General features: G+C 43.1%; 1 protein-coding gene across 11 annotated transcripts in view; it reads left to right on the plus strand.

The window, feature by feature from the left end:
* The window catches only part of ptprub (protein tyrosine phosphatase receptor type Ub), a 361002-nt gene that overhangs the window by 301450 nt on the left and 45254 nt on the right, over positions 1-14298 (plus strand). For all 11 annotated transcript variants that reach the window (XM_090229389.1, XM_090229392.1, XM_090229391.1 and 8 more), the window contains one exon: positions 10818-10894. In XM_090229389.1, coding sequence (XP_090085515.1) covers positions 10818-10894 — 77 coding nt within the window. The remainder of the gene's footprint in view (positions 1-10817; positions 10895-14298) is intronic.

Genomic DNA, 14298 nt, shown 5'->3' on the forward strand with positions numbered 1-14298 from the left:
GACATTGCAATTTATTGCCCTGGCCACATCTGCAGTCCTCATGCCTCCTCGCAATATGCCTAAGGCACGTTAACGCAGATGAGCTCAGGCCCTGGGCATCTATCTTTTGGTGTTTTTCAGAGTCAGTGGAAAGGCCTCTTTAGTGTCCTGAGTTTTCATAACTGTGAGCTTAATTGCCTACCGTCTCTAAGCTGTTAGTGTCTTAACGATGTTCATTAATTGTTTATGGTTCATTGAACAAGCATAGGAAACAGTGTTTAAACCCTTTACAATGAAGATCTGTGAAGTTATTTTGATTTTTACGAATTATCTTTGAAAGACAGGGTCCTGAAAATTGGAAGTTTCTTTTTGTGTTTATATACAGGACCAGTCAAAAGTTTGGACACACCTACTCATTCAAGGGTTTTCCTTATTTTTCCCTATTTTCTACATTTTAGAATAATAGTGAAGACATCAAAACTATGAAATAACACACATGGAATCATGTAGTAACAAAAAATGTGTTAAATAAAAAATATATTTTATATTTGAGATTCTTCAAAATAACTTTGCCTTGATGACAGCTTTACACACTCTTGGCAGTTTCTCAGCCACCTTCACCTAGAATGCGTTTCCAACCGTCTTGAAGGAGTTCCCACAAATGCTAAGCACTTGTTGGCTGCTTTTCCTTCACTCTGCCGTCCAACTCATCCCAAACCATCTCAATTTGGTTGAGGTCGTGTGATTATGGAGGCCAGGTCATCTGATGCAGCACACCATCACTCTCCTTCTTGGTCAAATAGCTCTTCCACTGCCTGGAGGCGTGTTGGGTCATTGTCCTGTTGAAAAACCAATGATAGTCCCACTAATCGCAAATTGCGTATCGCTGCCGAGTGCGGTGGTAGCCATGCCTTGAATTTGAAATAAATCACAGACAGTGTCACCAGCAAAGCCCCCACACACATCACACCTGCTCCTCCATGCTTCACGGTGGGTACCACACATGAGGAGATCATCCGTTCACCTTCTCTGCGTCTCACAGCGATAGGAAACAAAAATCTCAAATATGTTCTCATCAGATCAAAGGACAGATTTCCACCAGTCTAATATCCATTACTCGGAAGTCTCATCCTCTTATTGGTGTCCTTTAGTAGTTGTGTCTTTGCAGCAATTTGACCATGAAGGCCTGATTCACACAGTCTCCTCTGAACAGTTGATGTTGAGATGTGTCTGTTACTTGAACTCTGCGATGCATTTATTTGGGCTGCAATTTCTGAGGCTGGTAACTCTAATGAATGTATCCTCTGCAGCAGAGGTAACTCTGGGTCTTCCTTTCCTGTGGCGGTCCTCACGAGAGCCAGTTTCATCATAGAGTTTGATGTTTTTTTGCGACTGCACTTGAAGAAACGTTCAAAGTTCTGATCTTCATGTCTTAAAGCAATGATGGACTGTCATTTCTCTTTGCTTATTTGAGCTGTTCTTGCAATAATATGGACTTGGTCTTTTACCAAATAGGGCTCTCTTCTGTATACCACCCCTACATTGTCACAACACAACTGATTGGCTCAAACGCATTAAGGAAAGAAATTCCACAAAGTAACTTTTACCAAGGCACACCTGTTAATTGAAATGCATTCCAGGTGTGCAAAGCTGTCATCAAGGCAAACGTTGCCTACTTTGAAGAACCTCAAAATATTTATTAAACACTTTTTGGGGGTTACTATATGATTCCATATGTGTTATTTCATAGTTTTGATTTTAGTCAGGTCTAAAGAAACATTATTATATAAAGAAAATGTATTTCAGATGAACAGAATATGAGTTGGCTTACTGTAGGCCTATGTTGTTTGGCTATCTTCCATGCCATATGCTGTAGACTTGTTCATTTAGCTGAGAAGATATGCCTATGTCCCGTGCCATTATTTTATTTGACATGATTTTATTGTAAGAAGAATATGATCAAACTTAGCTGAATAAAATGGAAAGGATATTTTTTCCAATACGGAGCGACTGTGCGTGTGAAGTGGCTATGTTGAGCGTAAAAGTGATAATTTCCTATATACTAGATTTAGTTATTTGTCAACTTTATTTGTGAATGAGACACACCTTAGAATGTTTTAGAAATCAAAACATTTATGACCTGCATGGTGCGACTATAGGCTATTCACTATTTGAGAAAGTACCAAAAAAAGCTTGCGCTCTGTTGCTTGCCTCATTCTGCACAGTTGTTCTCTCATCAATTAATCTTATTTTCACTCATCAGACTATATTCTCAATGTAATTTTGTCTTTATTAATATGCAAAACTAGTTTTGATTTAGAATTGCCCATTATCAAATGGGCAGGAATAGGGTGGGGTGAAAAATGACATGTCCTCTATGCACTCGATTAGCGAATTGAGGCCGCCCTTTCCCAAACGGATACTTCAGTTTTATAGCGGAGCATGTGCTTTGAGAAATACATTTAAGAACACTTATTTTATTCCACGCATTAACCACTGTTTGAGGAGCATACTCTCGCTTCCTGACTGGTGATTTTCTGCCAAAACTATGTATGCCATGGGCTCTCCAACCTTGTTCTTGCAGCTACCCAGTGCTTAATTTGGGTGTGAAATTTGTTTGGGAACATTGATAGTAACATGTTTTCGCAGCAAAACATATTTCACTAAACCGTTGACAGGCCGTCTGTGTACTCGAAAAAGGAATAATGGAAAGAGAAGTGGATGAAAACGTGAGACATGCTGTATAGATAAATGTAATGTCACCCAATTAAATTATTTAAATTATAAAAAATCCCCTATTTATTACTAGACTATTCAAATCCAAATTCGCTGATTGTAGGCTAACTGTTAGCTGCCCTGCATAATCAATGAACCAACAGTATCGCCTAGGGCTATACATTCTCTCCCAGACTCATGGATAGATATTTTGGAGCGTAGCACAAGGTAACCAGGCTTGGCTTGGCCTTAAACAGTTGCATAAGCTCTAATATTCAAATGGTGGTTTGAATTAATCATCACCTTAGAAAGTGCAGTCCATTACATGGTGTTAGGCTTTGAAACAACATCCACAACAATGTTTTCCGCTCAGATTCAACCTGCTGTTGGACTTCTTTAGCTGAGTTTTAAAAGTATAGGTATACTGTTTTGATGATAAGTGTTTGTGATTTTCAATTGCATTTGCTTTTATTTCAGAGTAGTTAGAGGGAAAATAGTGCCCTGAGTACCAGGCCATTAGGACCTGATGGTAGTTAGCAAGTTGGGTACTACCAAAGCATATCCAGAGTGCATTAAAGGAGATTACCGTGACTGAACGGTCACATGGAGTTTTACTGCGGTCATTGTCGCAACAGCCCTATCTGTGACCAACAGAAGAATATCTGTATTCCCAATCATGTAAAATCTGTCAAGGCTCAGGAGAAGACCCAGATGCAGATAGTAACAAAAGTTTATAAAAAAAATAGGGGGGGGCAGGCAAACTACAGGTCAAGGGTGGGCAGAGGTCAGTAATCCAGAGCAGAGTCCGAAAGGTCCAGAACGGCAGCCAGGCTCAGGGTCAGGGCAGGCAGAGGTCAGTAATCCAGGGCGGTGTGACAAGGTACGGAACGGCAGTCAGGGTCAAGGCAGGCAGAATGGTCAAAACCGTGAGAACTAGAGAAAGACAGGAGCATGGGGAAACCTGCTGGTAGGTTTGACGAAACAAATAGAACTGGCAACAGACAAACAGAATACATATATAAATACACTGGGGATAATGGGGAAGATGGGCGACACCTGGAGGGGGGCGGAGACGAGCACAAAGACAGGTGAAACAGATCAGGGTGTGACAAATCCATAGACTAGGGCCTAATTTACGTATTTCCATTGACTGATTTCCTTAGTGTTGGTCCCATGTTGACATGAGCTGAAATAAATTATGGCAAAACAAGCTTATTTCTCTCGAATGTTGTGCAAAAATTTGTTTACATCCCTATTAGTGAGCATTTCTCCTTTGCCAAGATAATCCATCCACCTGACAGGTGTGGCATATCAAGAATCTGATTAAACAGCATGATCATTACACAGGTGTACCATGTGCTGGGGACAATAAAAGGCCACTCTAAAATGTGCAGTTTTGTCACACACCACAATGCCACAGTTGTCTCAAGTTTTAAGGGAGGGTGCAATTGGCATGCTAACTGCAGGAATAGCCACCGAGCTGTTTCCAGAGAATTGAATGTTAATTTCTCTACTATTGGCTGCCTCCAACATCATTTTAGAGAATTTTAGAGAAGGCAAATGCTCACCTTCGATGGCCACTGGCACGCTGGAGAAGTGTCCTCTTCACGGATGAAGCCTGGTTTCAACTGTCCCGGGAAGATGGCAGACAGCGTGTGCCCGATGGAGGTGGTTGGGTTATGGTATGGGCGTGCATACATTATGGAAAATGAACACACTTGCATTTTATCAATCACAATTTGAATGCTCAGAGATACCGTGACAAGATCCTGAGCCCTATTTGTCATGCCATTCATCCACCCCCATCACTTAATGTTTCAGCATGATATTGTATGGCTCCATTTCGCAAGGATCTGTACAGAATTCCTGGAAGCTGAAAATGTCCCAGTTCTTCCATGGCCTGCATACTCACTAGACATGTCTTCCCATTGAGCATGTTTGGGATGCTCTGGATTGACGTGTAGGACATCCTCTTCCAGTTCCCGCCAATAACCAGTAACTTCGCACAGCCATTGAAGAGGGGTGGGACAACATTCCCCAGGCCACATTCAACAGCCTGATCAACTCTATGCGAAAGAGATGTGTTGCATTGTAACAGGCAAATGGTGGTCACACCAGATACTGACTGGTTTTCTGATCCACGGCCCTACATTTCTTTTAAGGTATCTCTGACCAACAGATGCATATCTGTATTCCCAGTCATGTGAAATCCATAGATTAGGGCCCAATGAATTCATTGCAATTGACTGATTTCCATATATGAACTCAGTAAAGGCTTTGAAATTGTTTCATGTTGTGTTTATATGTACAGTGCCTTGCGAAAGTATTCGGCCCAATCATGAAGTGGAACGACATTTATTGGATATTTCAAACTTTTTTAACAAATCAAAAACTGAAAAATTGGGCGTGCAAAATTATTCAGCCCCCTTAAGTTAATACTTTGTAGCGCCACCTTTTGCTGCGATTACAGCTGTAAGTCGCTTGGGGTATGTCTCTATCAGTTTTGCACATCGAGAGACTGACATTTTTTCCCATTCCTCCTTGCAAAACAGCTCGAGCTCAGTGAGGTTGGATGGAGAGCATTTGTGAACAGCAGTTTTCAGTTCTTTCCACAGGTTCTCGATTGGATTCAGGTCTGGACTTTGACTTGGCCATTCTAACATCTGGATATGTTAATTGTTGAACCATTCCATTGTAGATTTTGCTTTATGTTTTGGATCATTGTCTTGTTGGAAGACAAATCTCCGTCCCAGTCTCAGGTCTTTTGCAGACTCCATCAGGTTTTCTTCCAGAATGGTCCTGTATTTGGCTCCATCCATCTTCCCATCAATTTTAACCATCTTCCCTGTCCCTGCTGAAGAAAAGCAGGCCCAAACCATGATGCTGCCACCACCATGTTTGACAGTGGGGATGGTGTGTTCAGGGTGATGAGCTGTGTTGCTTTTACGCCAAACATAACGTTTTGCATTGTTGCCAAAAAGTTCAATTTTGGTTTCATCTGACCAGAGCACCTTCTTCCACATGTTTGGTGTGTCTCCCAGGTGGCTCGTGGCAAACTTTAAACTACACTTTTTATGGATATCTTTAAGAAATGGCTTTCTTCTTGCCACTCTTCCATAAAGGCCAGATTTGTGCAATATACGACTGATTGTTGTCCTATGGACAGAGTCTCCCACCTCAGCTGTAGATCTCTGCAGTTCATCCAGAGTGATCATGGGCCTCTTGGCTGCATCTCTGATCAGTCTTCTCCTTGTATGAGCTGAAAGTTTAGAGGGACGGCCAGGTCTTGGTAGATTTGCAGTGGTCTGATACTCCTTCCATTTCAATATTATCGCTTGCACAGTGCTCCTTGGGATGTTTAAAGCTTGGGAAATCTTTTTGTATCCAAATCCGGCTTTAAACTTCTTCACAACAGTATCTCGGACCTGCCTGGTGTGTTCCTTGTTCTTCATGATGCTCTCTGCGCTTTTAACGGACCTCTGAGACTATCACAGTGCAGGTGCATTTATACGGAGACTTGATTACACACAGGTGGATTGTATTTATCATCATTAGTCATTTAGGTCAACATTGGGTCATTCAGAGATCCTCACTGAACTTCTGGAGAGAGTTTGCTGCACTGTAAGTAAAGGGGCTGAATAATTTTGCACGCCCAATTTTTCAGTTTTTGATTTGTTAAAAAAGTTTGAAATATCCAATAAATGTCGTTCCACTTCATGATTGTGTCCCACTTGTTGTTGATTCTTCACAAAAAAATACAGTTTTATATCTTTATGTTTGAAGCCTGAAATGTGGCAAAAGGTCACAAAGTTCAAGGGGGCCGAATACTTTCGCAAGGCACTGTATATATTATATTGTGGAAATAATACATTGAATATGTATTGTACTTACCTGCAGTATAGTATGATTGCTATTCATGTGTGCATGGATATTATTGGCATTGACTGTGACCTTTTCCCTTGGATGATGTCATCACCCGAGTCGGATCTGTTCAATGCGACTCTACCACATGTTGAGTGGGCTGTATCGTTTGGCTGTATTTGTGGCGCTTGTACATGTCTGTACACATTTTATTTCTTAGGTTGAAAGTAAAGGAAAGTAATTTTGAAATGTGTGTAGGCATTCCTTGTCAAGTTACTACACTCTTTTTGGTGACGAGGATAAATCTTGATCAGCATGTATCAGCATGTATCAATGTGCTAGCTAACTAAGAAACAGTGGAGGGAGTCAGCTTGCTAGCTAGCTGATGAGTGACGGAGAGCAGCCATCGCTGGAGGGAAACACCGATGGTGACGATCAAGGACAAGTTGTCGTTATCATAGCAATGTTTGGGACTATCACTGAGTTTGTGGAATAGAACAAAGACTGGGCAAAATATGTGGAAAGGTTGGAACACTTTTTCTTGGTAAATGGAATTACAGATGAGGCTAAACGGCGCTTTATTCTCTTGAGTGTGTGTGGGGCTAAAACCTACAAGCTAATGAGGAATTTGGCTACACCACGGAGACCGGGAGAAATTATTTGTGTGGCTCTCGTTAAAACTCACCCCAATCCAAAGCCTTCAGTGATTGTCCATAGGTTCAAGTTCAACTGCCATTTTTGGAAAACAGGTCAGTTTGTTAACTGAATTATGTTAACTCTCTGAACATTGTGAATTTGGGGCTATGTTAGAGGACGTGCTCTGTGACAGATGAGTCTGTGGCATTAATGAGGACAGCAGACAGTACCATTTGCTGGGGGAAGCCACACTGGCTTTCAAGAGATTATTGGAACTATCTCAAGGGATGGAGATGGCCGCTAGTAAGTAATGCTAAAAATATTCAAAAGGCCGAAAGTGGAAGCTGTGCAGTGCATCAGGTGACAAAAGAGGTGGCAGGAAAAACGGGAAAAGCAGTGGAATGCTTCAGATGTGGGGGAACACATTATGCAAACCATCTAAATTCAAGGATACTTTGTCACAATTGCAACAAAAAGGGACATTTAGCAAACAAATGCAGGGGTCCTAGGAGCAAGCCAGAGGGTGGGCAGACTGGGCAGGGCAAGTTCACAACTAAAAAGCTGCAGTCAGCAGCGCACGACTTAGAGAGCACAGAGTAGGACGAGCATTGGTCCTACAACATGTTTAATGTGAGTGGGCTGTGCGCAGAGCCTGTCTATGCTACAGTGAAGGTAGATGGAAAGCAGATGAGGATGGAGGTTGACACAGGGGCCTCTTCCTCTAGTTTCAGTGAGGAGACCTACAAAGAAATGTGGGGCTCAAAACAGGCTTCAGCCCTCACACCGGCAGGGATCAGACTGCGTACGTACACCGGGGAGACCATAACATTGCTAGGCGCTCTAGATGTGGACATTGCATACAACAATCAGCAAGCGAGAGCGCGGCTCCTGGTGGTGAAAGGGAATGGGCCTAGTTTACTAGTGCATGACTGGCTCACTAAAATACAACTGAACTGGTGTGTGTTTTCTCTCACCCAAGTGACTAAGGATGTCATTCATAATTACCCTGAGATTTTAAAAGATGAACTGGGCACACTGCAGTTAAGCTGTTCACGGATCCTCAGGCCAAGCCTCACTTTTTCAATCCCAGGACAACGCCTTAAAAAAAAGAGAAAGTTGAGGATGAGTTGGAGCGGCTGCAGGAAATAGACATCATTACTCTCATTCAGTTCTCCCGTTGGGCAGCTCCAATCATTCCCGTTCTGAAAGTGACGGCATGGTGCGTATATGTGGGGACTACACACTCACCATCAACTGGGCCTCTAGGCTGGATGCTTACCCGCTGCTGCAGGTGGAGGACCTGTTCATGACGCTTGCAGGAGGCAGGACGTTCTCAAAGCTTGACATGGGTCACACCTTCAAACAGCTCCTCCTGGACGAGGTCTCAAAAGAGTATGTCACAGTCAACACGCACAAAGGCTTGTTCAGGTACAACCGCTTGGTTTCCAGTGTGACGTCCAGCCATTTTCCAGAGGACAAAGGACAGTCTGCTGCAGGGGATCCCTCATGTAGCAGTGTACCTGGATGACATCCTGGTTACAGTGGCAACTCCACCATCTGGACCAGGTGTTAAAGAGATTCTCCGAGGCAGAGCTGCGCCTGAAGTGTAGCAAGTGCACATTCCATGCACAGAGTGTGACATACCTAGGTCACAAGATAACAGCGTAGGGTCTGTGTCCTATGGAGGACAAAGTCAGGGAAATCAAGGATCCTCCAAACCCCAAGAACGTGTCTGAGCTCAGGTCGTTCCTGGGCATGGTGAACTACTATGGTAAGTTCCTCCCTGAGCTGTCAACAGTGTTGGCTCCACTTTATCAGCTGCTCCACAAAGACTAAATGGAAGTGGGGGCCAGCACAAGAGAAAGCTTTCAAGGAAGTGAAAGCGCTACTACAGTCCAGCACAACTGCTGGTTCATTTTGACCAAGACAAAGCGATCATCACTTCATGTGACTCCTCAACCTATAGCGTTAGGGCAGTAATCTCTCATTTAGATAGAGGACAGGTCAGAGAAACCCATTGGATTTGCATCAAGCACGCTGACGAGTGCTGAGAAGGGTTATTCACATTTAGACAAGGAAGGTCTGGCAAATAGTCTTTGCTGTGAAACACTTTCATCAGTACCGCTATAGTTGTCATTTCACCATATGCACTGACCACAAACCACTAATGACCCTATTTAGTGAATCAAGATGCATTCCTCCCATGGCTTTAGCAAGGATACAGTGCTGGGCCCTAACACTGTCAGCTTAAGAATACACTATAGTGTACAGAGCAGGGAAGGACAATTCAAACGCAGACATGCTCAGCCGTCTCCCGCTACTAGAGATGCCCGCCACAACTGTAGTGCCTCCCGAGACAATTTAGAGATTGTAGAGATTGTCAAACTGACCTGTGAATGACAAACGGATCCAATAGTGGGCAGACTGGGATCCTATCCTGGCCCAAGTAAAAAGATACCAGGTTGGCCTCCTGTCATAGAGGATGATGGACTGAGACCTTATGCAAAGCACAAAACTGAGCTTAGTGTGCATGATGGCTGCATACTCTGTCGGTCCAGAGTGGTTATTCCACCCCCTGGCCATTCACAAATCATCTCCCGGATGAAAAGTTTAGCCAGATCTTACATCTGGTGGCCTAACATGGATCAGGACGTAGAAAACAAAGTGAAATCATGTTCTGAGTGCCAGATCAACAAGAAGATAGATAGATAGAGAGATAGATATCTATCTATCTATCTATCTATCTCTCTATCTATATAATTTAAATGTACAAACGGTACAAACACAGCCAAATGATACAGCCCACATGTGGTAGAGTCGCATTGTACAGATCCGACTCGGGGTAATGACATCATCCAAGGGGAAAGGTCACGGTCAATGCCAATAATAACCATGCACACATGAATAGCAATCGTACTGTACTGTAGGTAAGTACAATTCATATTAAATGTAATTATTCATATAGTGTCCACAATTTAACACTTCACCCCTGTTAATTTCAATCCCCCATGTAAGAAAAAACATAAGCTTAAACAAGTAAACCACATCAGTGTTCTCTTCTTCACAACACTTTAGAACTTCTGCTACAGTAATTGTAAACAAACAAAATATATATGACAGTCCTTATTTCTTTTCAACGAGATCTGATGTCCCAACACTAACACCACAAGTCTATCAGTCTATATTTTTTCTTTTTTTCTTTAACCTTTTACTTATTAAGAACAAATTCTTATTTACAATGACGGCCTACCCTGGCCAAACCCGGATGACGCTGGGCCGATTGTGCGCCGCTCTATGGGACTCCCAATCACGGCCGGATGTGATACAGCCTGGATTCGAACTTGCACTGAGATGCAGTGCGTTAGACCGCTGCGCCACTCGGGAGCCGGGTGTACATGGCTGTACGCCTTTTATTTCTTAGCTTGAAAGTAATTTTGAAATGCGTGTAGGCATTCCTTGTCAAGTTACAACAATAAATGTGTTATTTTATGTATAGGTATTTTTATAAAATGTAAAAAAAATATATATGGATGTGTTATTTTAATTGAGCTGTATATGATGTGGATGTACTGTAATGTAATTGGAAACATGGCTAAGATGTGATTCTCCCATTGTGTCCATTCCAGATGACCGCCACAGGGTCAAGCTCCACCCACTCCTGGGAGACCCCAACTCTGACTACATCAACGCCAACTACATAGACGTAAGTCTCACCTTCCTTTCTGCTCAGAATCCTTTCCAATCACAGTGTTATACTGGGAAACTCATCAAGTCATTACTTATCCCTTTCTGAATAACCACTGTCCATTTCACACTATTTTGTGTTGCCTTAAGCAATACGGTACCCCAGATTTACCTGTGAGAGGTTATTCCTGTTCCTGGAAACACCAGGCTCCACCTCTTGGCATTCTAGACAGATGTCATGTCTGTTTGGTGACTACCTCTACAACCCCTTATCCAATGCTATTAATAGACAATAAATTAATTTTATACCAAGTCCTGGAGGTAAAGCCCTTTGTAAAATCCCCCAATCCCTCTGAATTGAATAGACTGGATTGATGTTGTTCAATCCCTAGATGGATGGGGAGCAGCTCTGTGACATGATCTCTTTGGCTGCTCACCTTCACTTCACTGTACTTCTTGGTTCCATCTGCATCAACTATAATGTGTCACCCGTAGAGCAACATGCATCATCCATTTGTTGGACTGTACACTCATGAATGTACATTATTCCCTCATAAGAGACAAACTTGTCTAAAACGCCTCGTCGGAAAGGTGCAAGCACTCCTTTTTACATCATTTAGCCGGGAGAGATAGAGAGCGAGTGGACTTGTGCAGGAGAAATGCTTTTAGGGGACTTCATTAGCATAGAGAGGGCACTTGAGAATGCTGTCCTATTTTGACTCCTGCCATTGTGAGGGTGCCAATTAGTGTCAGGGCACGGGGAGACCAAGCATCATTAGAGACATGCAACTCAATGCTTGGGTGCTGCCTGCTGTAGTGCCAAGTTGGCCCCTGACAAGGCTAGCCCTGGCCCTGAATGATGAATACGTTGCCACAGGGGAGTACTTGTGGAGAGCCCATTACTATTTCACCAGAGGTTACATGGAAAAGTTTAGCCTCTCTCTGAAATGTGTTTTCTGTTTGTTAAAGCAGAGGTTGAAGAAGTGAGCTCTCAGATTGTTTTTCTCTTTAGCATTTGATTTGATCTCTTTGTCACCCATCGTGTGTGTGTGTGTGTGTGCTATATGCATGCTTGGCAGCTGCCTGTGTTTGTCATGTGTTGTAGTACATACAGTGCAGTATTTTCCATCACCACACTCAGCAAGTGAATGCTATATGACAGCCTCTAATTTGTTAAATAGGGAGACCGTCCAAAGCAATCCACACACATGGCAGCATGAACAAATGTACGTGCACACACAAAACACACACTCAGTCTCACACACACATACTGTATGTAAACAAGCACACCTCTCTATACAGGTTCTCCTCCTGACTGCAACCTTTAACTCCTTAGATTTCTCAATCTTCTTTCATTAACTAGCTTCTATCTCTTCTCTCTTCTTTTTCTACTACCTTCCCCACCTACTCGACTTTGGACCCTGTAGATTCGGATTAACAGGGAAGTAAGTACTTCACTGCTCTTTCTTCTGTCTGCCATCCCTTTCTTTTCCCTCTTTCCCATGCAGTACATCCCTCCTTCAAAATTCAAACTCTTCAGTCTAGTGTTTGGGAGCCTGGATTCAGAGTTGGCACAAAGCAAGCTGCTCCAAGGTGTCACAATGTTCAGATTGCAGCAGAGTGAAGAAACTCTGAGGGTTGCCATCTCTTTTCCTTTTATCTGCCGTTGAATCTTAGATGTTTGTCTCTTTCTTTTCTCTACCATATCTGAATAAAAGACAACCACTAAGTAAAGAGGAATGCACGTTTGAAGGAGCTCCCATATCTGCTGAAGACGAGATGCCTTGTGGCCCATTGTATTTGTGACCTGTAAGCATATAGAGCTGTGTCATCGTCACTATACCCACTGGCATGCCCTGTCATCTCCAGCATGTGACAAGTGTCCCTGTGTCATTATATTTATTGTGCTTACATGAGGTCAAAAATCAGGAGGTTACGGTTGCCACTATGACTGGTTGAGGTGCGTGAATGCCATGGACATGCTGATTGTGCTGCCCAGGGCCCCAGCGAATCGTGGGTAGTTGGGCTCACTGCACCCATTCACTGTGACAGTCATTCATCTCCATTACACACTTATCCCTTTTGCGTTTCAATGCGTATACCTGCATTTCTGCACTTTTTTTTGAGGGTGACACAACAGATGCCAGGTTGTCTTTCTAGGGGGAAGTAACAATGAGTTATGTTCTGTTGACAAACTACTTCTTATAGCCTACTGTACAGTGATGTAGTCCCTCTGCCTCTTCACAGCATCGTCACCCATAAACATTGTTTGATATAAATGGTCTCCTGTTGTCTCACTGCACTCAAGTTGTACAACTTCATCTGAGCAATCATTGTGGCTATGAATATACATTTGACCGACCGTCTCGATTCGGGGTTAAGTAGCAACATTTGAATTAGTGTTTTTTTATTTTTTATTTACCCCCTTTTTCTCCCCAATTTCATGGTATCCAATTGTTAGTAGTTACAATCTTGTCTCATCGCTACAACTCCCGTACGGGCTCGGGGGAGACTAAGGTCCTCCGAAACACAACCCCACTGCTTCTTAACACAGCGCGCATCCAACCTGGAAGCCAGCCGCACCAATGTGTCGGAGGAAACACCGTGCACCTGGCGACCTTGGTCAGCGTGCTCTGTGCCCTGCCCGCCAAAGGAGTCTCTGGTGTGTGATGAGACAAAGATATCCTACCGGCCAAACCCTCCCTAACCTGGACGACGCTAGACCAATTGTGCGTCACCCCACGGACCTCCCGGTCGCGGCCAGCTGCGACTGAGCCTGGGCGCGAACCAAGAGTCTCTGGTGGCACAGCTAGCACTGCAATGCAGTGCCCTAGACCACTGCGCAACCCGGGAGGCCCTGAATTGGTGTTTTTCACATTGGATAAAAGTAGACACTCAGAGCTAGAAAATGGTATATCATACAGTACAGTTGAGGAACAATGGGAAAGTACTGTATATTTTGTGAATCCCTTTTTTTCAACGTTGCTTTTTCCTCTTTTGGTTGAGCACCGCATCTCCACTGTATCTAGATACCCCTCCCCATACACACACACACACACACACACACACACACACACACACACACACACACACACACACACACACACACACACACACACACAAAATCTAGTCTCAACTTGCGAGTTAGAAAAGTGGAATACACAAATACTCAAAATGAGGTTGTGCATCAGCAGTTATTCTCGTTATCTCAGTCACTGATAGTAAGTCAATTAGCCCATGTCAGCTAAAATGTTGTAGATCGTTAAGTTAGTTTAGCAGCCAGCTATCTAAACTTGTTATCGTGGTTGAATTACCTTTCTCCATTGATTTTGTTAGTCAGTCTCACTGCTAACATTTCTCACCATCCTATTGCAACATGTGTAGAATTGCAGGAAATTATAATTATAAATGTGTTGAATTACA

The sequence above is a fragment of the Oncorhynchus mykiss genome, chromosome 3 (genome assembly GCF_057628025.1).
Source record: "Oncorhynchus mykiss isolate SJ-2025 chromosome 3, ASM5762802v1, whole genome shotgun sequence".
Classification (NCBI taxonomy): Eukaryota; Metazoa; Chordata; class Actinopteri; order Salmoniformes; family Salmonidae; genus Oncorhynchus; species Oncorhynchus mykiss.